The 25,281-nt window shown below is 56.2% G+C and overlaps 1 protein-coding gene across 1 annotated transcript in view; it reads left to right on the top strand.

Annotated features, from left to right (window-relative positions):
• UMODL1 (uromodulin like 1) overlaps window positions 1–11,590 on the top strand; it is a 66,486-nt gene extending 54,896 nt beyond the window's left edge. The window contains exons 21-23 of the mRNA XM_042902986.1: window positions 943–1,027; window positions 6,888–7,090; window positions 10,324–11,590. Coding sequence (XP_042758920.1) covers window positions 943–1,027; window positions 6,888–7,069 — 267 coding nt within the window. The 3' untranslated portion in view covers window positions 7,070–7,090; window positions 10,324–11,590. The remainder of the gene's footprint in view (window positions 1–942; window positions 1,028–6,887; window positions 7,091–10,323) is intronic.
• Window positions 11,591–25,281: the final 13,691 nt, after the last annotated feature.

Genomic DNA, 25,281 nt, shown 5'->3' with positions numbered 1-25,281 from the left:
GGACACAGACCCCTGGATGACTGCCAGCTAGGGGCGTGCATGACCCTGCACCAGGCTCCAAGAGCCCCTCAGACATACTAAGAGTATTAATAGCCACAACCACCCCTGTAAGGAGGGGCCGGTTCTCAGATTCTTGATAATATGGCTTCACGCCTTCCTTTCCCAGCTTTCCTAGGAGAGGCATTGACTGCTTTTCTGTGGCCGCAGCTGTAGCTGAGACATCAGGAGTGCATTCTCTCACAGCCTGGAGGCGGGGAGCCCAAGATCAGCCTTGGGGCAGGGCTGGCTCCCCCTCAGGCCACGAGGGAGAGTCATTCCAGGCTCTCCCCTTGGGATGCAGACCCGGCTTCTCCCTGTGTGTTCATATCTTCCCTCTGTGCATGTCTGTGTCTGTGTCCAACGTCCCCTTTTCCCAAGGACACAGTCATGTTGGACTAGGTCCCCACCCTAATGACCTCACCTTCTCCTCATCTGCAAAGACCCTATTTCCAAATAAGGTCACATGCACAGGTACCGGGGGCTAGGGGGTCAACATCTTTTAGAGGGGCAGAATGCAGCCCATAGCAGGTGTATTCTAAGAAGGTTCCACCGTGTCCCTGAACCTTCGTGCAAGGCAGAGGCATTGAAAGGAGCAGGCGGCTGCAGCTGGCCATGGCCATGGAGAACGCCAACATGACTCAGCGCCGACAGAGGGCCTGAGGGGCCGAGGGGCCAGGGCTTGCAGGCGCAGCGGGCTGCTCTCTTGAACCTCGATTCCTCCTGTGATCCAGGCGGTCCAGGCCCCCAGGTCCCTCCCCTGTCTGAGCTCACCCACCCTCGACTTGCTGTCTCCAGCCAGATAGAATGTACGGATCAGGGTACCGCCCCGACGGTCAGGACTTGTCTCCGAACTCAGTAGTTCTGCTCGACTAACTCGAAGTTTCTTTTCTTTCAAAACAACAGAATTGCAATGACGTCAAGTCCCCGAGAAGCAGCGAGGCATCCACCATACACCAGACATCCTGGGGACCCCTCGTCCGGTCTGAAGGTTAGTTGGTGACTTGGTTTGGACAGTCCTGAGTCCCATCTCACCAGCGTGGGAGCCACAACTCCGCCCCTCGGGAGCCAGAGCACCTGGGATGTTTGGCAGCAGACTCGGGATCAGGGGACGTAACAGCTGCTGGCCGCTGAGAGCGACTTCCCCGGGTTGCATTGAGTCCATCACCTGCAGAGTGTGGCCGGGAGGGAGGGGCCATTGTCATACCCACGTTGCAGAAGAAAAGGCTGGGGCTTCAGGATGTCAGCGCACCCTTAGATAAAGCAGTATTTCCAGCCATGTGTTTATGTTGGATAAACACACCGAACGGGTTGTTGGGCCACAGGAACTCAGGTGATGCCTAAGCTGTTTATTCTGGGCTTGCCTAACTCGGAAGATGCAAAAATTTAAAAAATGACATCGCTTTCTCTCTTGGTATAAAACTTCCACAAGCCAATTACATTCCACGTCATTTCAAAGGCTGCCATCATTTTTCCAGGAAGACGTTTTATTTCCTTTGAGATTGATTTCATTGTTTTTTCAAAAAAAAAAAAATTGGGCGCCTGGGTGGCTCAGTTGGTTAAGTGTCCGACTTCGGCTCAGGTCATGATCTCACGGTTCGTGAGTTCGAGCCCCGCATCGGGCTCTGTGCTGACAGCTCAGAGCCTGGAGCCTGCTTCACATTCTGTGTCTCCCTCTCTCTCTCTGCCCCTTCCCTGCTCATGCTGTGTCTCTCTCTGTCTCAAAAGTAAGTAAACATTAAAGAAATTTAAAAAAAAAAAAAAAAAAAATTGGTTGGGGGAAATGGCGTGCTTTGGGTACGAAGACAGAAATGGCTAGCTGTCCCCTAATATCTGTTCGCCCCTTCATCATAATAGAACCCCGCCCCCACCCCCAACCCACCCCGTTTTTAGCTGGCTGCCGGGAATGAAAACCGTAATTCCCAGTCAACCTGGCTGTTGAGAGTGACCCTATGAGTAAGTTCTGGCCAATGAAATGCAAATGGAGGTCAAGTGCCAGCTCCCCAGGGGCTCAGGCCATTGTTTTCCCCTTTCTTCATCATCCCCCTTCTCAGACCCCAGGGGAGGGCCATGGGGACAGGAGCTGGAAGGAGCCCCATTTCCAAGGACACCTTACAACAAGGCAGCCAGGTCAGGCCAGACCTCCGACCTCCAAGTTTTGTGCCAGAGAGACATAAACTTCCATGTTCTTTGTCACTGCTATTTGGCTTTTTCTCCCGTTTGCAGCTAAATGTAATCCTAGTCGATTTTCCTTTTTTGTTGCTTTTTTCCCTACTTGGATGGCCCTCCTTGCCTCTCCATATTTTCCTGCACAAGAACTTCTGGGCTTTGGATGCGGGATGTGAGCCGGGGTCCGAATGCTGATCAGGGCTTAGGAAGAAAGATGAGGGAGTAAGAGAAGGGCCAGCGATTCTCAACTGTTGGTTCTCATCCAAGTATTTGTGAAATTTAAAAGACCCCAGGTTTGGGGGCACGTCCTAGGCCTACTAACTCGGAGTTTCTGGAGCTGGGCTCCGGGCTCTGGTGTCTGCACTGGTCATCAGGCAGCTGAAGGGCCCATCCTGGGACCACATGCTTCTCCTACCCCCTCCTCATTTCTTTTTTTTTTTTTTTTAATTTTTTTTTTAACGTTTATTTATTTTTGAGACAGAGAGAGACAGAGCATGAATGGGGGAGGGTCAGAGAGAGAGGGAGACACAGAATCGGAAGCAGGCTCCAGGCTCTGAGCTGTCAGCACAGGGCCCGACTCGGGGCTCGAACTCACGGACCGTGAGATCATGACCTGAGCCGAAGTCGGACGCTTAACCGACCAAGCCACCCAGGCGCCCCCCCCTCCTCATTTCTTAACCTGCTGAGGAGAACTGGTTGACCAGGAGCCCTAATATGAAAGACAATATGTGTGAATTGCATTCTCGTTTATAGAAATGGGATTCCTATTTATTCACAGATATTATAGATAATGTCAAAACTACTGGAGTGGAAAAAGCACTGGGCTTGGAGTCAGGAGACCTGAGTTTAAATATGGACTCTCATGCTTCTAGTTGTGTGGTCTTGGGAAAATTCCTGAGTCTTCTGGATCCTATCCATCCAACCATTATTCCTCCATCCATCCACCCACCTACCCACCCATCCACCCACCCACCATCCATCCATCTATCCACCCATCCATCCTTCCATCCATCCATCCAGCCATCCATCCTTCCATCCATCCATCCATCCTTCCATCCATCCATCCATCCATCCATCCACTTACCATCCATCCACCCATCATCCATCCATCCATCCACCCACCATCCATCCATCTATCCACCCATCCATCCTTCCATCCATCCAGCCAGCCATCCAGCCATCCATCCTTCCATCCATCCATCCATCCACCCACCATCCATCCATCCATCCATCCACCCGCTTACCATCCATCCACCCATCATCCATCCATCCATCCATCCATCCACCCACTTATTCATTATTCCATCTATGTGGCAGGCATATATCCCTACTATGTGTCCAGCACTCTCCTTTTTTTCTGCAGCATGGGCATACTCCATTGTGCCTCATTTCCCTCATCTATAAAATGAGAACAGTACTAATTTCTACTTCATATAGTGCCTTGTCCATAGAAATTACCAGATAAGTGCTAGTTGTTATCATTTGTAGCCAGTAGAGCACCAACTGACAACCATTGCACAGAACACCAAATATAATGAGGGTATAAATTGTCAGGCTCAAAAACAAGGATCATTCCTTTGGTGTATCGTTCTTTCTCATTGTCTTATTAGCTCTTGTGTGCTCCATAATTGTGCCATATAAATGTACAGAAAAGTCATTTAGAAACATGGAATCTCCCAGTTGGTGGAAACTTTGCATTTTAATTGTGTATATGAACAGAAATACTGTTGGGGACTGCAGGGGTGGGATAGACTGGCAGACAAATCTCTTCGGGATTGCCCCCCTCCCACCCTGTGCCCACACTCTGTCCCCTGACTGTGCACCCACGCTCTGCCCCCCGCCCCCCCGTGTTAGTTTTCTGGGGCTGGGGCCACAGGACACTAAGTGCCACAGACTGAGCACCTCATGGTTCTGGAGACCAGAAGTTCAAGATCAAGGTGTCAACAGGTCTGGGTCCTGCTAGGGCAGTGAGGGAGAATCTATCTCCGGCTCTCCCAGCTTCTGGCATTTGCTGCTGTGGCTCTCCTTGGCTGGCAGAATCTTGTTACCGGAGCTCTGCCTCTGTCCTCACGTGGGGTTCCCCTGGTGCCTCTGTGTCCTCACATGGCCGTCCTACAAGGACATGGGTCCTATTGGGTCAGAGCCTCTCCTGCTTCAGCACCGATTAGGAGTCCCTCACTGATTACATTTGCAAGGACCATCACGTTCTGTGGTAGTGGGGGTCAGGACCTCAACGTATCTTTCTGGAGGACGCACGTAGCACTGCGCATTGGTGAGATTGAGGAGGAATCCGTGGGCATCGTTCCGGAATGCGTGCTGCCAAGACATCTTATGTTAGCATCGCAATATTCTAATTTCCTTCCGGGAACCCTTCTGTAGCCATTTGCTTCACGAGATCACTCATTAGTCCTCCCTCGCTAGAGTTGCTTTGTACAAAGAGGGAGAGAAAGTTGACGTGATGTCTGTCGGATGCACAAGTGTCCCGGAAGGAAGGGTCCAGAATCATCATTGAGGCTGCCCGGAAGTGAGGAGCTGGGGGTTCCCTACATGTGCTTAGAGGCTCTCCATCACTTTCCCACAGCAGGGGCTGTGTCCCCGTCACCGAAGCATTGATCACTCAGTGTCTTTGCAAAACGACTGTTTGTGTGGGTTACCCCAAGTGACCGTGGCAACCGTCCTGCCCGCGGTGCAGGCTTCTCAAGCCATCCTGGTGAAGGGCCAGTGCTTTATTAAGAGATTGACAGGTGGTCCGACTGTGGGCCCCGCATGCAACTCCCGCCACGTGACCGGTCTCTCCTGGGCAGGTAGACACCCCCTCCCATGGGGAGGGTCATGTCTTGCTCTCCATTTTGTGTAGACTGGTAACCACTGCGGGGCCACAGCAACCGGTGGACCGTGCTGGCCTGTGGACCCCACCTAGAGCAGCTCTGGGCCGGTGGGTCAGGTGGGAGCGTTCGGCTGCAGGTGACGGAAACCCGGGGAAACAGGCAGCGAGCAAACAGGTTCATTTGTCTCCGGAGGCTGCATCCGGGCTCCGCCCTGGGCTCCACTGTGAGCGGGGTCTACCTCTCTCCCGCTGCAACATCCTCAGTGTGGTCCCCCTGCTCGGGCTAGCACCGCGGCCCCGCACGGAGGACGGGAGGAGGCCAGGTGCCCCTTATAGCACCCGCAGAGGCCGGGTCTAGGGGCCAGCCCTGCAGCTGTCGGGGAACTGGCCGTCCCGTGTCTGGGCGCCTTGGGAGGTTACGTGGCTCCAGCACGTGCCCCCAGGATCCTCGTCCAGCGCGCCCCTCCCTCTGGAGGATATGACTGCCTCTGTCCCAGGCAGCCAGGAGGGGTCCCCAATGCCACTGTCGGACCACTTTGCATACCTGTGCTATGCCCTGGAGACCCAGAGTGACATCTACCTCGGCAACCACGCAAGAGACAGGCTCTCGGGTGTCCCTTGTCACCCAGGTGGACACCCCCAATGCAGGGGGACTGGACGGAGGTGAACGTGGTGCAGGGGTGGCTTTGGCTCCTGCTGCGGGTGCCCTGTCGTGGGTCCCACTCACTCTCGCTGTGCTCCACGCACCCCGACTTCCTCACGGGGGTGAGCAGTTCTCTCCCCTGGGGGTGGGGACGGCTGGTGGCCCCGCACCGATTAGGAGTCCCTCCCCGTCCCCTTCCTTCAGAGCCGGGCACCAGTCTGCTTTCTGCCTCTGGTTTTGCCCCTCCTGGATAGTTCTATAGACAGGGTCATACTGTGTGCCGTCCCTTGTGACTCTCCCCTTTCGCTAGGCATGATGTTTTGAGGTTCCTTCATGTTGAAGCACCCGTTGGGACTTTGCTCCTTTCTATGGCCAGACTATATTCCATTGTGTGGATGGACCACATTTGTTTATCCATTCATCCTTTTTTTTTTAATGTTTATTTATTTTTGAGAGAGAGAGAGAGAGAGAGACAGAGTGTGAGTGGGGGAGGGGCAGAGAGAGAGGGAGACACAGAATCGGAAGCAGGCTCCAGGCTCCGAGCTGTCAGCCCAGAGCCCTACGCGGGGCTCGAACCCACGAACCGCGAGATCATGACCTGAGCCGAAGTCCCACGCTTAACCGGCTGAGCCGCCCAGGCGCCCCTATCCACTCATCCTTTGATGAACGCTTGGCTTGTTTCCGCCCTTGGGTTGTTGTGAATAAATGGGTGCCTGAGTATTCGAGTCCCCATTTCCAACTTTTTTGGGTCCGTGCTTTCCTGTGTTTTTACTGGCCCTCGGGGTCCAGGGAAGGCCCGCGCCCCTCTCCAGCGCCCGGCCGGGTCTCCACGCGCAGCCAAGCTCTCAGCCTCCCCGCACCGTGGGCCCTGTCGCTCCCCGGGGGGCTAGGAGTGATCCAGAACGCCGGGCGGGCTGAGCTGTCCTGGCTGACGCCCGCTCTCTCAGGCTTGGGACACCTGCTTTGTCCCCTTCGGAAACCCACACGTGCACGGGCCCGTGCGGAGCCTCACAGCACGGTGCTCCGGTCAGTCAGATCCAGATAACAAGGTCACCGAGCGGCGGACTCCGTGGCGAGCTCGCTCCATCGCCAATCCGTCCTAAGCCCTCCGGCCCACCCTGACCGTGAGGTCGCAGGGCTGGGGCCACAGGTGATGCACGTCCCTCCCGGTCTGGGCGGACCTCACAGCTGTATCCGTCTCGTTCCCTGCAGGTGAGCGTCCAGGCGCGGAGCCGGGCCTGGGAGCCGGTTACCTGGTCCTCATCGTGGTGGCCATCTTCGCCGTGGTGGCCGGGGCGGCTGCCCTTGTCCTCGTGCACTACCAGAGAATGACAGGCAAATACAGCTTCAGAGCCGGGCCGGACGACTTCGGCTACCAGGTGTTCTCTGGGTAGGCGGTCCCGGCGGGCCCGCAGGTGGGTGAACAGCCACGCGCCTCCGATGCGCGCGTCCTACCCTCGCCACTGGCGAGGCGTGTGCTGGGGGCTTTGGAGAACGGCGGGTGGCCGGTGGCACGTTCCGTGCCCCTTAGCGGAAAGCCCCCGAAGCTGCAGGAGGGGAAGCGGGCCATCGGTTGTCCAGGTCAGGTTCTGTCCATTTGCACAAGGGCAGGCCTCGCGGAGCCCCCGGGGGGTGCGGCGAGACGAGCGCCGGCCCCGGTGCCCCTCCGAGGCCAGCCCTGTGCCCCCTGCTCCTGGGCGGCCCCAGGTGAGGCCCCGAGCCCCTGGTGCCTTGGTTTCTTCGTTTTTCCTCCTCTGTAGCAGGGCCGGGTGACGGCGGTACCACGCGCACAGAGGGCAGGAAGCTGGTGAGGACAGGCAGACCCCTGGCGGCCTCTGGCACCTTGAGTGCTGAGTGAATCCGCGACTCCTCTCTGTCCTGTGTCCCCACAGCCTTGCCCTCGCCACGAGCTGTGCCTCGTGTCCCGGATGATGTGATGGGCACACGCCTCTGCCTTGCCGTGTCCTCTCCGTGATTTTAAGTACCTGCACCCCCGAGCGTGAAGTGGCTCTTTTGAGCCATGACGGTCACGGGTGCCTGGACCTCCTTCTGGGCCCGAATACAGCTCATCACAGACGGGTGACGCTCGTTCCGGTGGAGCGCCGTTTTCTTAGCGCACGCCTGTAGCGGGGAGCGCCCAGGCCTGTGATTTCTGTAAAGGCTTTGAGATTTAGAGAGAAAAAATCACAGGCCACGTTTGGCAGCTGTCGTTTGCTGCCTCCAAACACGGTCGGACTCCATGTGGTTACAGACGGGACGGTGGCCTGAGATCGGCTCTGGGCCCTGGGGCTGCCCCAAGGCATTCTGGGTACCACCCTTCACCGGCACCCCTTAGCCACACCCCCTACCTGTACTCCTCACCTGCTCCCCTCCCCTGCTCCCCTCCCCTGCACCCTTCCCCTACGCCCCTCCCCTGCGCCCAGTCCCCTGCGTGTCTCTGGCCCCTCTGGCCTGCCAGGGAGCTCCCTCCCCTGACAGGAGTTAAGGACTCGGGAGGTGGCCCCGAACCAGGATTTCAGGTTGTCACTTCACCTCTCCCAGCAGGGGACATTCACTCCTGTCTCGCTCTCTCCCTCACAAACCCCATCACGTGAGAAGAGCCCACTCCGTAGGAATTTCCAGTGGGAAAATGGCAGATTCCCCGGTGGGACTGACTTGCCCAGGGCCACACCGAGTCCCCCGGTGCTGGGGGACGTCCCACAGGGAATCTCAGCTCCCCCTGACCCCCGGCCTCGGTCCTGCCTCGTCACTGGCCTCCCTGCCGGGCACAGTGTGTGATGCCTGGCTTGGGACGGCCGCACCAACACGTCCTCATCGTCCCCCCGCTGGCTGGCCAGGGGATGCTTTTCTGCCCTTTCAGTGCTCGGGGCCCTGATCCTTCCGACAGCAGACAGCTTCCCCCCAGCCTCAGTGGGGTTTTCTGTCCGCTCACTCCCCAGACTTGAGCTGCGTTCTCCCCACGCCCTTAGCAACCCCATAGCTCATCAGGGTTTCTTTCTCTCCCCTCTCAAGCAGGCTCTTGGGGAAGGACCCTGTTTCTTACCGACATTAGCAAATACCCAGGAGTGCTGAGCGTGTGGGTGCGTGAGAACCCTTCCTAAACGCTGTAAACAAGTTAAGTCCCTCAGGTTCCCGACAACCGCGTGAGGCTGTGTTATTACCACTTACACAGCTGGGGACCCGGGGCAGGCAGGGGAAGGAATGTCCTGGGAATGTAACTAGGAAGGGACAGAGCTGGGATTCGGGGCTGGGGTCCATTCTTTTAGCCGCAGAGCTCCAATGACTTAGGAGCCCTCCTGGGGCCCTGAAGCCCCTGGGGACGCAGGTGCTGCCCCTACTGGTCAGGGCTCTCTGCCACCCCGAGGGCCCCAGCATGTGGGTGACTGGCAGTGGTTCAGGTTCAACGACACTGGATTATAACTAAGACTCCTTAGCACGGCGCCTTCTAGTCTCTCTCTGGTTTGGGGCCCACGCAGTTTGAGTCATGGAGACCCTTCTGCTTACTGACCCGCTGCGTCCTGTCCCCCATCAGGGGACACTGTCGTGTAGACATGCCCCTGTCTCCTCAGGCTCTTCCCCAGCCAAGGCCGCCTTCCCCACATTCAGCTCTTTATTCTCTTGAGATAAGACTTTGAACCAAGCCAGCAAAGTGTGGTTGATAGGAGCTCCACCCTTGAAATGAGGAAATCGGGCCCAGAGAGCTCAAGTGAACCCTCTGAGTCACACAGCGGAGGCCAGATTAGCACACGTCCCCCGCGGGGCGACGTCCCTTTCCGCGTGACTTCGTCTTCGTGAGAGGAGCTCCAGGAGCTGGTTTGGCAGGGACACTGCAGGGATCACGCCTCTGCTTTGCCGCGGCCCCTTTGCTCCAGGACCTGATAGCAGATGTGTACATTATCTAAGTTCTTGGAACCACTGCCGTTCAGATGGGCAGAGTAAGACCGGGGCCAGCACACGAGGCCAGTCACCTCCCTGGATAGAGTTCCAAGGGAACTTCAGCGAATCTTACTGAATACTTACCACGTGAATCCCAACGAGGATGCCAATGTTTGTCCTGCTCAGTTTCTGAGGACATCTGGTATGTGGGGGCAAGGTGACTCTGGATGTCCTCCCCACCTAAAATGAAAAAACACCGGAGGGAAAATTGGCCTCTCATCCTTTCTTATTCTCCCGTGGCTTCTGTTTCCCAAGTGAAGGACATCTCTGACTGGGTCTCGAGTTCCTGCAAAAATGTGCTCTTTGAAAAACATCAAACAAACCGTCCCCACCAGGCTGGCGCTCGGCACGGCCCTCGGCACCGGGAGCCCTGAGTCTCAGTGTGTCCTCCACAGACAGGACAATGGCACAAAGGCCCCGAGGGTGTGGTCGTCCGGCTCAGGTGTCCGGGCCAGGCACACCTATGTGCTGACATTCACCGGAGCCCCATTCACCGGAGACCAGTCCAGCCGCCATGGTCCCCGTTCCTCTGTGCCTTCTGGGAGCCGCTGCCCTTTTATTCGGGCACAATCTCTCACCATCCAGTGAGCGTAGAAGTCCTGTCCTCGGGGTGATGGTCACCCTACACTACCCAGGCTCGGGGGGGTATTCCTGCATGAACCTCTCCTTTCCGGCGTGCGCACTGACCCTGGTCACCTCCTTCTCCATGCAGGTGGCTGTGAATCAACCTCGGTTCTTAATCCATGAAGCATCGACGGAAACCTGCTCTGTCCCACATCCAGAGCTTGGATGAGTCCCGGGGGTGCTGAAAACACAGCCTCTGACTGACCCAGGAGACCCGTCGTCTGTGTAGGTCCCAGATAAGCAATGCCCACCAGGCGGATGTAAGAGCTTTTGGAGTAGGAGGTGGGGTGAGGGGTATGCCCCAGGCATGGGGATCTTCAAACGAGCTTGGATCCAGCCTTGCCATCACCCAGATCACCTCCACAGCCCCCAGAGCCCCCAGACTCTTTACCCTCCTAACTGGCTCAAGTGGTCCTTTCTGGTTTTGCTCACCACTGACATCTGTCGCCTGCCACCCATCCCCCCATCCACTCAGCCACGTAGCTACCCACCCATTCAGCCATCCGTTCATCCAACGCTCCATCCCACGCTTCATCCATCACATTCATCCAAAGTGAAATATATATATTTCACATTTTCAAAGATATTTGACGGTGCACTTGGAGTTCTTTTAACAATAGGTCAGTCATAAATGCACTGCTAATGTTATTTTTAGTGGACATGTATGCTCTTTGACGTCTGCCTTTCCAGGACATTGTTTTTATTTACACAACAGGGACTCAAAAGACACTCCATTAATATGAAAATCTTTATAAGTAGAAATAACATCATATACATACACATACTCACTATTTTATATTTTTTCCAAGTATTTTCACAGCCATTTAAAAATATAATTTTACCCCAGGAGAGGTACTATTTATCCATTGCACAATGGGAAAGCAGAGAAGAAATGGGTGAGTCATTTTCATATGGCCACAAAATGAATTAATAAGGAACTGGGTGTAGAATCTAACTTTTTATCTTAGAATGTTCTCCATTACACCATACTGACGGATCGTGCTTTTTTACTTTATGTGAAACAAATTGAATTGTATTCGCTAGCTAACACCTGAAAGCATCGCGTTTTTCCTCGATGAACTTAGAATTACAATGTGGTCATGGTCTTTAATTCATGAGATTACTTTTGTTGAATGCAACTAATTGGAGATTAATTTTGCTGAGTGTAACTAACAGCGATTCATATCTGGAGAATGCGAGTGTTTTGATTTAGTGGATATTCTCAAGAGTCGGTAAAGCATTACAATATGTGGCTAACATTCCAACATGTGGCTAAACTGATTTTGCGCAAGTAGAATAAATCGCATGTGACATTGAACTGTGACCGTGCCGTTTGCTCTGTTTGGTTCAGTCGCCTCCCAGGCTTACCCGGCATCACTGAGTCCACGGTGCTGTGCTGGGCACTCTGGGGACACCGGGAACGTGTCTGAGCCCATTTGTTGTGATATTGACTCGGTACCTGTCACTCGCCTGCCTTGAAAAGAGGCAATAAACGTTTCAGTCAATCCAGGTTTCAAGACCCGTGACTGGGTGGCTCACAAGCCTCCCACATGACTATGTTCACTTTACAGCCAAGGAAATGGAGACATCACGTGACCCTCCCGCAGTCAGCTAGGAAGTTGGGTCCTGGCGTTAGACCCAAGCCTGTCTGGTTGAAAGGTCGCCGCTCCTGCTCTGCTCCTGCCGCAGGCTGCGGTGGGACCTGAGCGTGACCGCGAACGTTCTCCCCTTGTCCATCTGATTGTTGCAACAACCCTACGAGTTACGAGTCCCCGGTCCCGTTTTACGGACAAGCAAACTGAGGCTAAAATTTTAAACCACCGCTCCAAGCAGCTCACAGTGGAAACCCAGATCTTCTCCCTCCTAGTTCAGGCTCTTTCTGCTGCCCCGGAGAAGACTTAGTTGGTTCACCGGTGAGGCATGGGAGCCTTCGAGGACCTGAGAACTGAGTCCCTCTGAGCCGTGGAGAGAGCACCCAGGAGCTCGGCAAGGTGGGGGGCTTCGATCGGCTCAGGCTCTGGGTCCCTAGCAGTTCTCACATCGAGACACCACCTGCAGCCCCACGTCCTTCCCAGCCCGGGATCCAGGCTGTGATGCCCTCTCTGCGCTCAAGGGTCAGGCGAGGTGAGAACCACCTGTATTTCCTGTGCACCCTCTACCCGACCTGCAATGCCTCATACCGGCCACTAGATGGCGCTGCAGACCAGGGCGGGAGGTCCCTTTGTGTCTCCTGCAACCAGAGCCCTAGTTCTCATTCTGTTCTTGCTGGATTTGAGACTTTTGCCTGCAAACAAAGGGGAATCTGAAATCGTTCTGCAGGGCTCGGGGTCCTAGGACACGATTCTGCTGGGGTGGGGCCAGGGGGTCCCGGAAACAGCTTGGGAAATGGCGCCGGTCTTTCAGGATGGACGCGGCCGCCTGGATAACGGTTATTTCCATGCGCCGGCCCTGCGCCTGTGTGGCCCTGGCCCGAGGGGACCCTGCTTTCCACCAGGACCGGCTGAGGGAGGGGACGCCTCCTCTCCTCTCTCTCTCTCTGTGTCTGGGAGGGAAAAGACAGCCACAGCAGGAAACAGTCTGTGCAATAGAGCCCCCAGGGAACGTGCCAGTGGATCAGGCTTCCCTGGAGACTCCCGGGTGGGGACCGGTGGGGACCGCGGTGGCCGCTTCCCGCAGGTTCCCGGGACTCCAGCAAAGCCAGAGAAATGGCCGAGTGGGGGAGGAAAGCCTTTGTGCCACAGAGTAGAAGTGCTTCCGGCCTGAACGTAGCCTGGACATCTTTCCAAGTCCAAGTGCTGGGGAGGTTATGGTCAGGCAGGGCTGGGGGCCTGTGGAGCATGGAGAACCGGGGTGCCCCAGGCTGGCCCCACAACTCAGGATGCCAGGTGTCTGCTGGGTGGGGAAGGGTCATTCCCAACTCCAGGGGCTGCAGATTCTTACTCTGTGAGACCCCGGACACCAGAGTGATTCTGATGGAAAGAAATAGATGGTAGGGACTTAGCGGGGAGCTCTTCAATGCAAGGACTACCTAGAGTTTGCACCCCACAAGGTAGCGCGTAATCGTGGGAGTCAGGGTGCTGTTGAGGTTACCGGCGCTGCCTCTCCTGCACGGGGCATGCCATCTAGCATTGGTCGGGGAGCTTTGGGCTCCGAGTAGGGAAACATCAACTCCAACAGGCTTTCATGATAAAGACGATTCCTGGCCTCTTGCAAATGGCAAGTCCAAGGCAGGGTGGGCTTCGGGTGAGGCTTGCTCCCGCAGCTCTCAAGGACCCAGGTTTGGTTCATCTTTTTTGCTTTCCTTCCGTGGTTTCAGCTTCAGCCAACAGGTCCCTCTTAGTCCCCCGGTAGCTGTGAGGGGTGATCAGGATCAGGCGCTCCTTCATTCACGATGGCCAAAGGATGACGGTGTCTCCCCTAACTATTGATGAAAGGAGCTGGGATTACTTCCGGGTTGAAACATCCTGGGTCCTGTCCCCACCCTGAGCCAGTCACTCTGGCTAAGAGGGTGTCCCATTCTGCCTGCTGAGACCTGGGCACAGGCCACCTCCATCAAGGGGGTGGCCTCCTGCTGGTCAGTTTCAGCCACCCAGAGACTCCCAGTGCACACGGGAGAGAGACAGGGTCCACGTCGTGATTCTCACCACCAGGGCCTGGCCCCCAGGGCATCAGTCACCCCGATGGCTGAGGGTGGACACACACGGCGTGACACACATGGACACACGCTACCTTGGGAGGCCCGTGTCAGCACCCTGAAACCGTAGGAAGAGAACAGAGACCCTGAGACATTAGGGACCTGCCCCCGGTCGAGCAGTCGGTGCAGGAGCTGGGCCAGATTTCCCAGAGCGTGGACTGCGGAGCATGAGTCCCACGGGTGTCACCGGGTGCTCCGAAGTTGGGTGGGGGGGGGGCCTTATGTTCCAGCAAATGTGAGAACGCCTGGCTACAACTCCGGTGGTTTGTGACAGGGCCTCTTAGCTTGCTCGAGTACGTGGTGGCCCCACAGGCATCCCAGGCCTGGCCACGCCATGCCCTTGACCTTCACACTCCTTCTCGAACCCCCCAGGGGAGCAGCGGAGAATATTAAAGACACGACACGGGGTGGGGGAGCACCGTGCCTGGCCCCCGAGGTGGGCTTGAGTAAACACCAGCCCCATGCACGCCCTTGCTCCAGAACTTTCCTCCTTAAGGTGGACCTGGGCTCACCACCTGCCATGACCAAAGGGGCTGGGACCGTGGGGCAGAACCTTGAAACAACAATCCCCTCGGTCTCCCTTCGCGGGCCGTGTCAGAGGCCCCGAGACTTTGCCTTCCCGGGACCCCTCGTCACCTGGCTGGAGAGGAGGGCGGCCACGGAGCCCTGGTGGCTGGGGGGAGGGGGCACCTCAACGCTCACACGGTGCAGGAAGCTGTGTCACCGTCGTGGCCTGTGTGGCCTCCGACCCCCGTGGGCTGGCCGGCCCGCCCTCCGTCTGGGGAAGATCGGCTCGCCCGACGCCCATGAGCACGGGGGTCTTAGAGCCGTCAGCTCTTTGCTCGAGGCAGTCCTCCCTCACACTCCTCCCCCACTTGACCAAGGAGGGCCACGCCGATGTCCTCTGCCGGGTCCCCTACCTGCAGCCCGAGCTTCAGCTAACATAAGCCGGCCCCTTCAGGGCCCTGGCTGCTCGGGACAAGAAGGCACACCCCCCGCACCCTTTCTCCCCCCGGGGCCAGCTGGTGTGATTCCTCACCCTCTCGGGGGGCAGACGGGCCCTGCACCCGGCAGGAGCCTTCTCACCAGCCTGTCCGTTCACAGAGGCTGCTGGCCACTTATATTCCCTCCTCGGGGAAGTGTCCCCCCTCCCACGTCCTGGGGCGACCCAGCTCTCGGGGGCCACAGAGAGCTCCCCACCTCCCACCTCACCCCCAGATGGAGACGATGCCATGGGCTGCAGAGACCTCTCCTCCGGAAGCCTCCCTTACCTGCAGCCAGGTGGGCTCCCCGGGGGGAGGGGCAGGAACAACGTGGGGGTCGGCGGGAGGAGGTGCCTCGGGATCAAGTGTACCGTCCCCGGGCGTGCCCACCGTCCCGCTGCGGCTTCCTGGCCCTTGGCTCCCAGGGCTTCCTGGCTGCGCCCACCTGGTGCTGACCAGGGCCCATCAGGGGGCTACTCTGCACAGGGAAAGGGGGGTCGGGGAGACGGAGACCCAGTCTGGCATGCCCCTCCCCCATCCCGGCCCTGCTGGGGGAAGGCTGACCGGCAAATCCCTCTCTCCCATAAAGGGCAGGCGTCATCTTAATCCTGTTCCAATGGAGCCACGGGTCAGGGACATTTTGGGGGGAAGGAGGATGTGCCAGGGGTCCCCCAAGACCATCTTCATGTTCGGTGACCTTTCCAAGGACTCACAGGACACCCGGGCTTCGTTTGTTGTAACACAAGGGTGCAAGATGACAGTCGGCAAAGGGGGAGACGCCCGGGGGGGGGGGGGGGGGGGAGGCCCAGAGAGACCGGAGCAGGAGGCTCGCCCGAAACCCAGAGCTGGACTCCGGGGATGGGTGGGGGGCTTGGCCCAGGGCCGCCTGCCCCGGGGCGGGAAGCTTCCCTCGGTCGTTTTGGCCGCCTCGTATTTTACTCATCCCTCAAGTGTTTATAAATCCTCTCTTCAGGGTAGCAGAAGTTGCCATCAGCTCAGCAAAATAAACATGTTGGTAACCATGGTGATTTGGGTATTTCCGTACTAGGCAGAAAGAAACTACCTCGGTTTAATACGTCTATCCAAGAGTTTGGTTCAAGGCAGAATTGATGCGATTGAAAAACTTTAGCCTCTGGGGACCAGTATTTCTTTTCTCTTTGTCTCTTCTTTCTTCCTTCCTTCCTTCCTTTTTTCTTTCTTTCTTTTTCTTTTTCTTCCTTTCTTTCTTTCTTCCCTTTTTCTTTTTCTTTCTTCCCTTCTTCTTTCTTTCTTCCTTCCTTCCTTCCTTTTTCTTTCTTTCTTCCTCTTTCTTTCTTTCTTCCTCTTTCTTTCTTCCTTCCCTTTCTTTCTTTCTTTCTTTCTTCCTTTCTTCCTTTTTCTTCCTTCCTTCCTTTTTCTTTCTTTCTTCCTCTTTCTTTCTTTCTTCCTCTTTCTTTCTTCCTTCCCTCTTTCTTTCTTTCTTCCTTCCTTTCTTCCTTTTTCTTCCTTTCTTCCTTTTTCTTTCTTTCTTCCTCTTTCTTTATTTCTTCCCTCTTTCTTTCTTTCTTTCTTCCCTTTTTCTTTCTTCCTTTCCTCCTTCCTTTCTTTCTTCCTTCCTTCCTTTCTTTCTTCCTCTTTTCTTTCTTTCTTCCTCTTTCTTTCTTTCTTTCTTTCTTTCTTTCTTTCTTTCTTTCTTTCTTCTCCAGTTAGCTATCATACAGTGTAGTCTTGGCTTCAGGAGTAGAACCCAGTGATCCATCACTTACATAGAACACCCAGTGCTCATCCCAACAGGTGTCCTCCTAATGCCCATCCCCCATTTAGCCCATCCCCCACCCACCTGCCCTCCAGCAGCCCTCAGTTTATTCTCTGTATTTAAGAGTGTCTTACAGTTTGCCTCCCTCTCTGTTTTTATCTTATTTTTCCTTCCCTTCCCCTATGGTCATATGTTAAGTTTCTCAAACCCCACCTGTGAGTGAAATCATATATTTGTCTTTCTCTGACTCATTTCGCTTAGCATAATACACTCTAGTTCCATCCACATTGTTGCAAATGTCAAGTTTCATTCTTTTTCGTCGCTGCGTAGCTCACCTTTGTATATAAACCACGTCTTCTTTACCCTTTCACCAGTCAATGCACATTTGGGCTCTTTCCATAATTTGGCTATTGAGGATGCTATAGACTTTGGGGTGCAGTTTATAGCACCGCGGGGACCAGCATTTCTCACCTTCCTGTGTGCGTCTGCCCTCATTTCACAGCCTGCGGAGCCCCAACAAGCTGTAGCTGCCGGTGCCCCGGCCCGGCTCCCAAGGCCACCCCCGGCACCCCAGGCCTGCAGGCTCTTCCACTGTGGCTGATGTCCCGCGCATGGCGCTCTGGGCCCCCTTCCCCAGGGCCCGGCCCCGCCAGGTGTGCGGGTTCTTTCTCACGAAGCTGGTGCCCAGAAGCCCAAGTATTGCAAAGGTCACAGGCGAACTCTAGTCTTATCCCTGTGGATTTTGTGACTAAAGGAAAGAGAGAGGAGCGGGAGAGAGAGAGAGAGAGAGAGGAACAACAGAACCCCAAGGAACTAAAAGTAAGATAAAACGTAGTCAGCTTGCCGAACTTTCAGTGGAAAATTACCCCCAAGTCACCGACCACACACATCTCGAGTTTGGAGCTGTGTCTACAAGCATCTGTGAAAGTGAGGAATAGACCCCGCCCGTGTCGCATCGTCGTGGGTTCGGGGAAGGCCTCCGAGGAGCAATTCCAATCACGGAGCCATGTCTGTATTAAGATGCAAGGTTGAGTCCTTGGCCCTGTAACGGGACATGGGTGAGGAGTGCGGAGATGCCTTGGGAGTGAACCTCCCATCCCCCACCTCCCCCCCTCCCCCCCCCCCCCCCCCGCCACCCGGTCGGGTCGAGAGCCCTCACCCCCCCCCCCCTCGGAGAAGGGGCTCCACCAGTGGCTGCTCTGAGGGATCCGGTCCCTGCGTGGGCACACCGTTGGTAGCATTAGGAGTGTTTTGTGACAACCACGTTAGAATATTTAAAAAATTCACAAAAGACCGCAAGGCTCCCTTCCTGTGGTTTTTCTCTCCTCGTCCAGCAGAGTCCAGAAGGTTCTGTGGTCTCAAAAGGGAGGGGCAAGGCTGGGTGCCCAGAGGCTGGACACACCGGGGCCAAGCCTGACAGGGCCAACCTGTTGGGTGCTCCTAGGGGTCAGTGACCCTCGCAGGTCACCGGGGGCTGGGATCAGGGCAGGCGTGCGGGAGAAGGGCCTGGAGAAAAGTCCCAGATGCTGGTGCACCCTTCCACTGTGAAGTGTGGTCACAGGCTCCGTGGGGACTGTGACCTTGGACCTCAGTGCCCAGCAGGGAGCTTGGCTTTCCTGGAGGCCCCTGGCAGGTGGGCAGCGGGCAGAAGACTTTGCTGGCTCTGGGGTCTGGGTCTGGAGTCTGGGGGAGGCACACAGGTTGCACCTGAGTCGGGGCCCCGTGGGGCCAGCCTTCTGGCCTGGGAAACGGCTGGAATGTGCCGGGACGCCATCGGAGCGCCCTGAGCACGAGTGACGGGAGAAGGGTTTTCCCCAGGCTTCCCGAAGCACCAGCATCTGGGGGGTGGGGGAGGGGTCTGCATCGCGGGTTCCCAGGCCCCCCCTGCAGAGGTTCTGATTCAATAAACCAGGGGTAGCCTCATCTTTCGCGCGTGTTTCTTCAAGCTTCAACCTACCCGCCCCGCTTAACCGACGGCCCCGCTGCTCCCTGCCCGTCTGACCCAGAACCCTCGAGCCCCTGGGCTTTCTCCCTGGGCAGCCCACGAGCACGCAGGACCCTCAGAGAAATGGCAGTTTCGGGTCTCCCCCGCCGCCTGCGACCACCTGCTCCACGGCTGACCGTCTGTATCGTCTGCAGGACTGACGTAATGAGCGGCCTCAAGCGGCCCTGTGACTCTGGACACTGTGGACACTGTATGGGGCCCCGTGAGCGCACCTCAAACCCCGTCCTCAGGGTCATACAGCCCAGCCCGCGGGCGGCACTGCCGGGTCCTCGGCCGCCAGGGTCTGACTTCCCGGGAAGCCCACACTAGAGCTTTGCCCTCTGTGGGCCTGCCCCTGCCCCCGGCCCTGGTCCCCAGCCCCTCACACCGGGGTCTTGAGCTTTTCTGCTCGCCCCGGGGGCCCCATCTGGGGTGCTGATAGAGGGACGGGGAGAGGCAGCAGCTGGCACCACCAGGCCAGGGCGGTGGGAGGATGGCGGGGGGCCGGGCACCCCAAAGGCACCCCGCCCCCCTCCTTGTGCCCTTGCTCTGCTCCCCGGGCAATGAGTCAACTGAACTTGGAGGCCAAAACCCTTGAGGCTGGAAGGGCTCGGGGACCACTGACTGGTGCGGGATGAGACGGTGAAAGACAAAGTCTGCGGGGACCTGGGGTGTCGGGGAGCCTCTACAGCAGGTGTCCCCTCCTTCTCTCAGCAGGTGCTTTGGTAAAACTGCGGCCTGCGTCCATGTCCCAGCCCCGCCTCCCTGCACCTGTTCTCAGGTGAGACACAGCTGGAGCAGCTGGGCCGCTGGAAACCTGAGCTGGAAACCCTCCGGAGGTGGGGGTGGGGTGGTGGGGGGAGGGGGAGGGCCCTCCTCCCCGCAGCCCAGCTGTGCCCGAGAAAAGAGGCATTTTCTGCTCTGCTGATCTGTCTGAAGGACACAGCGCCCAAAGATGGCTTTCTCCCAAGTCATTAAAGGACAAAGGCAAACAAAAACACCAGTGGCCTTGCTGGCCCGGGGCCACGCCGCGGTCAGGAATTAGGCATTTTCTGCAGCTGCAACTGTTGGGAAACAATGCACAGCGGTCGTTGTCCCCAGGACGTGGGCTAGTCCCCAACCACCACTGTTTCTGGGGGAAAGAGCACCCAGTCTTCCCAGGGAAGCCGGTTTCGTAAGGGCTCAACCCTCCCCGCGCCCCGTTTTCACAGCGGTTCAAGGGGACCCGCACAGAGCGTCACATTCATAATCCTGATTAATCCTCATAAAGGCCTGATGTGATCAATCCCGCTGCCCTCCTGCCTCTTTTAATGAGGCTCGGTGACCCCCACGGTTGCTCCCAGGAGCCGGGGGCCGGGGGAGAGAAACACGGCAGGTGTAACAGGCTTCCACAAGCTTGGTGGCTTAAAACCACATGAATTTGTTACCTTGCACTTCTGGAGGCTAGAAGCCTGGCACAAGTCTCGCTGGGCTGAATCGGGGTGTGGGCAGGGCAGGCTCTTCTGGGAGGTTTGTGGGGGAGGTGGCCAGCTTCCAGAGGCCACCCCGTTTCCTGGCTCAGAGCCTGTCCTCTACCTCCACGGCAGGTCGTCAGGGCCGGGCTCTGGGCTCACATCGCTCTGAGCTGCCCCTTGCCTCCTTTGCCACACTGAAGGATCCTGGGGACTCCTTTGGACCTTTGGGTAACCCAGAATAATCTCCCTATTTTTTTAAACAAATTTTTAAAAATGTTCATTTATTTTTGAGAGCGAGAGAGAGACAGGGGGAGCACTAATAGGGGAGGGGCAGAGAGAGAGGGAGACACAGAATCCGAAGCAGGCTCCAGGCTCTGAGCCGTCAGCACAGAGCCTGACGCGGGGCTCAAACTCACGAACCGTGAGATCATGACCTGAAGGGAAGTCAGACGCTCAAGCAACTGAGCCACCCAGGCGCCCCTGGAATAATCTCCCTATTTTAAGGCCGGCTGATTAACATCTTCAGTTCTGTTACCTTAATCCCTTTTGCCCAGTAAGAAATAGCTTCACAGGGTCTGGGGTTGGGACCCAGGAGCGGCACATTCATATCTGTGTCCTCCATGCAGCCTTTTACACACCACTCGGACTGGCCATTCCTTCCTCTGAGGTCCGTCTGTCCCTACAGGGTGTGCTGGTGCCACCTTGTACTGGCTTTGGGAGCCCAGCATTAGCCGGTATTAATAAGCCACATAAATGCACAGTTAAATAAATTATGTATTAGGGGCACCTGGGGGCTCAGTCGGTTGAGCATGACCTCCGACTTGGGCTCAGGTCATGATCTCACGGTTCGTGGGTTCGAGCCCCGCGTCGGGCTCTGTGCTGACAGCTCGGGGTCTGGAGCCCGCTTCGGAGTCTGTGTCTCCCTTTCTCTCTGCCCCTCCCCTGCTCGTGCTCTGTCTCATAAATAAACATTTAAAAAATGAATTATGTATTAAAACACAGATAACGAATGCTCAAAATTCATCACTTTCCGTTATTTTATTATGTGTTACCGTCGCCTGTGTTCTGTGGTTATTTGTGTCTACTGGCCCAGAATGGTGGAAATGCTGGCACTTTGCCGACCGCACATCTCGCCCCGGCCCTGCGTTCCGTGCTATCGTGGTGATGGCTTGTGATTGTCCACAATTGGGCAGTGAGCGCCGTGGACACGAAGAAACGCTGTGCATGACAGTGCGGGCGGCACTGACATTTTTTGCTGATTATTTAGACTTGAGAAACGTGATGGAGAACGTGTTAACGCAGATGAACTGAACAGCGTGCCTCGTCTGTAACGGCTGCATCGTGAAAAGCACAAAAAGTCGTCCAATCGAAATCGAACCGAAACCAATACCAGAGTTAGGCACCGTCATCGAGAGCGTTCTGCATAAAGCCGTTGGCTCTGTGGAATTTGCAACAAAAAGTGCTATTTTGTTATTATTGGCAAACGGCACGCTGTGCTCCCTTTACGCCAATGGAATGGAGAGGAAACGGACGTACGCGGCTGTGGGCTGTGGGCTCACCCTCTTAACCGCTCAGTCTTTCCAGACGCTTCTCTGCTCGGACACATGCTGTTTGCTCAGTGTGGCGTAACCCACCCCACCCCACCCGTCCAACGTCCGGCTGACCCCGCTGTTCCCATGGGCACAGCCCGGGAGCCATCTTGCCCAGGAGACTGCCTTGGCCCTGGGGGGTTCAGTGGCCCTTCTGTGCTCTCATCACCCGCAAGTCCCCTATCTCAGCTCACACCACACCCCACAGAATCAGACTCACTTCTCCGTTTTTATCCCCGGGCCGGGCTGTGCACAGAGTCTGACAAGCCCTACGTGGCAGGTGCTCAACGAAACCCACGCCAGGACTGTTCCTGACTCGGGGAGGCCTCCCGGTCTCTCCTGGGACAGAAGGAAACAGGAGAGGGAGGACCCGGACTGATGCAGACGTAATTCTGAAGGCAGAGGAGGGGGCTTCTGGGCACATGGTGGGGTGGGGGTGCCACCCCTGACAGGTGCCACCCCTGACAAATTGTGGATTATGCAGATCCACGGGGACAGGAGCCCAGGACTCCGGGCAGATAACCCGCCTCCCCAAGGGGGGATCCTGGGAACCGAGATCCTCCCCAGGTGCGCTAGGAAGATAAACAAAGGAAAGTGAGGCAGTTAGTAGGGACGGAGCTCCCAGGGGAGCCCCTGGCACAATCGGCCCAGATGTGGGGGCCGTCCACACGGCCCCCTTCCTCCACCCGCGTCCGGGCTCAGTGGCGAATGGCGGGAGGCCCTCACAGGAGGCGATGCGGGCCTCACGGACGGCTCGCTGCTTCGCACGGCTAGGACGACGGGGCAGGGGCGCAGGGGAGACCAGACGGGACCCAGGAGAGACGCCAGGTCAGGTGGTTGTAACGGTGGCCGCGACGGTGGGACCCTGCCTTGCCAGACGCCGGGCCAGGCCCTTCCGCTACGAACAAGGCGGCATCACCCCGTTTTGCGGACGGGAGATGGAGGTTTGCACCTGGTGAACGTCAGGGCCAGGACAGCTTCTTAGACCCGAGCCCCGAGACCACCACAAAACGCCTGCCAGCTGTGGCCTTAAAATACTTGGTGCCAGGGCACCTGGGCGGCTCAGTCGGTTAAACATCCGACCTGGGCTCAGGTCATGACCTTGAAGTTCATGGGTTTGAGCCCCCCCCCCCACCGCCCCGCAGGATCCCTGCTGTCAGCACAGAGCCCGCTTTGGATCCTCGGCCCCCCCCCCCCCTGCTCCTCCCGCACCCTCTCTTTTCTCTAAAACAAATAAACATTAAAAAACTCTTTAAAAAAAGTACCCGGTGCCGTCTGCAAATTCCTCACCTGGCCTGAGGCTGCCGAACCCCCCCAGGGGCACCTGTCCAGCCCTCTGGCCTCACCCGCTAGGGGCTCCTCGCCTGCTCCAGCCCAACCCCGGCTGTAAATGGCGCTTAGAGCGGATACACCAGTAAAATGCCCTGCAAGTCTTCCCGTCTAAAACACAACGGTGGTCTACGGGTGCCTGTTGGCTCAGTTGGTTGACTGTCTTGACTCCTTTTTTAAAAATTTTATTTATTTTGAGAGAGAGGGGGGAACAAGAGACAGGGGGAGAGAGAGAATCCCAAGCAGGCTCCATGAGGTCCGCACAGAGCCTGACGTGGGGCTCGATCCCACAAACTGTGAGATCATGATCTGAGCCAAGATAAAGAGTCGGACGCTTAACTGACTGAGCCACCCAGGCATCCCTGAGCATCTGACTCTTGATTTTGGCTCAGGTCATGATCTCATGGTCTTGAGATCATACATACAGGGTGGTTGTTGTTGTTTTTTTCTTTTCAAAATTTTTTCAAAGTTTCTTTACTTATTTATTTTGAAAGAGAGACACAGAGAGGGAGATGGGCAGAGAGAGAGAGACAGAGAGAGAGAATCCCAAGCAGGCTCCACGCTGTCAGTGCAGAGCCTGATGCAGGGCCTGAACTCATGAACCATGAAATCATGACCTGAGCCCAAATCAGGAGTTGGACCCTTAACCATCTGAGCCACCAGGCACCCCATACATACAGGCTTGGAAAGCGAGCATAAGAAAAGGTTTGGGGTGGGGTCCTCCATATATCAAGGCACAAGACATGTCCTCAGACTCTCTGGATCCCTGCAGGCATAGCCCACACACCTGGCATCTGACGATTAAACTTTTGCCACGTGTGCATGTTCTAGAACGACTGGATCAGTAGAGCCAAGCAAGCCTACAAAGAGAAAAGATGTTAATTGCAAGCAATTCTATTTTCTAAACTATTTGTGCGATTTGATTCATATCTGATTCTTTCCAGCAGGCGGCAAATTCTGAGGACAGAAGTGACCTTCATGTTGTACATGCTTTTATCTTAGAGCGGTCGTCCCTCAAATATTTCTTCAATTAACAGCTCAGGTCCTCGCAGTAATCCTTGCCCTTAAGTAGCTTAGGATAATAAATGAGCAAATGAGCCTGCTTAAGATTCTCTGTCACCTCCCCCCCCACCTCTAGTGCCCGCACTTTCTCTCTCTCTCAAAAACAAAAACAAAAGCCAGTGGTCTAAGTCAGCACTCCCCTCTCCCTCGAGGAAGAAGAAGGAGGACAGTAGCATAAGGTCTCTGTGATGAGGCGAGGCCACCCACGAGACCTCCGCCAGAAGACGGGAGGGAGGGATAGGAAAGCAGTGGCGTAGGAGGGATGGAGAGAGGATCCCGGCCAAGGGAGGGTCTCTCGAATGGATGGGACAGGTGAGGCTGGTGCGCGGGCACGGGGAGCTCCCCAAGTCCGCGTTGGTTCTGGGAAGCAGAGCACGTGGGGCGGGAGGAAGAATTACCCGGAAGCGTTGTGTGGACGCGGCACCTTATCACAAAAAGAGAAAGTGGAATCTACAGAAATCCGAGCGAGGGAACTATGGTCAAGGGCACGTCAGGTCATGTACGTCAACGGGATGAACTTAACAACGAAAAGCCCCATTCTCTGCCCCATCTAGGAGGCACTGCTCGTCCCGGAGACAGAGAAAGGCTGAAAATCCGAAGGAGGAGCGAAGGCACAGGTGGTTGATGTTGACCGAGGCGGAGATTAGGTGCAGACGCGCGGAGGAGCGGGACCAAGACGGGCTCCTTAGAATAAAGAATGCAGTTCATAACAACTCAGCCCAGCTGTGGATGCTTACATACCAAATATGCTCCGGCACGGACGGTGCAAAAACTATAGGAGAGGGGGTGATGTGTACACAGGGTCACGGTACTAACAGGAGGCTTTTACATATGTTTTTTAAACGTTTATTTAGTTTTGAGAGAGAGAGAGAGACAGAGTGTGAGCTGGGGAGGGGAAGAGAGAGGGGGAGACACAGAATCCAAAGCAGGCTCCAGGCTCCGAGCTGTCAGCACAGAGACCGATGCGGGACTCGAACCCACAAACCGCGAGATGGTGACCTGAGCCGAAGTTGGACGCTTAACCGACTGAGCCACCCAGGCGCCCCAGGTGCTGGCCTTTCTACGGAAGAATAGGACTCCGTTGTTAGGTGAATGCCACAGTTTCTTATTCTCCCGATGACAGTCTCCCAAGCTGATTCCAGTGTTTGGTTGGTGTGGATTAAGCCGCTGTTTCTGGTACAATCCTTCTGATGCTTTTTACTTCCCTTGGGTAAGC

This window comes from Panthera leo, chromosome C2, assembly GCF_018350215.1.
Source record: "Panthera leo isolate Ple1 chromosome C2, P.leo_Ple1_pat1.1, whole genome shotgun sequence".
NCBI lineage: Eukaryota > Metazoa > Chordata > Mammalia > Carnivora > Felidae > Panthera > Panthera leo.
The sequence above is the reverse complement of the archived record's forward strand: the minus strand, read 5'-3'. Positions and strand labels throughout refer to the sequence as shown.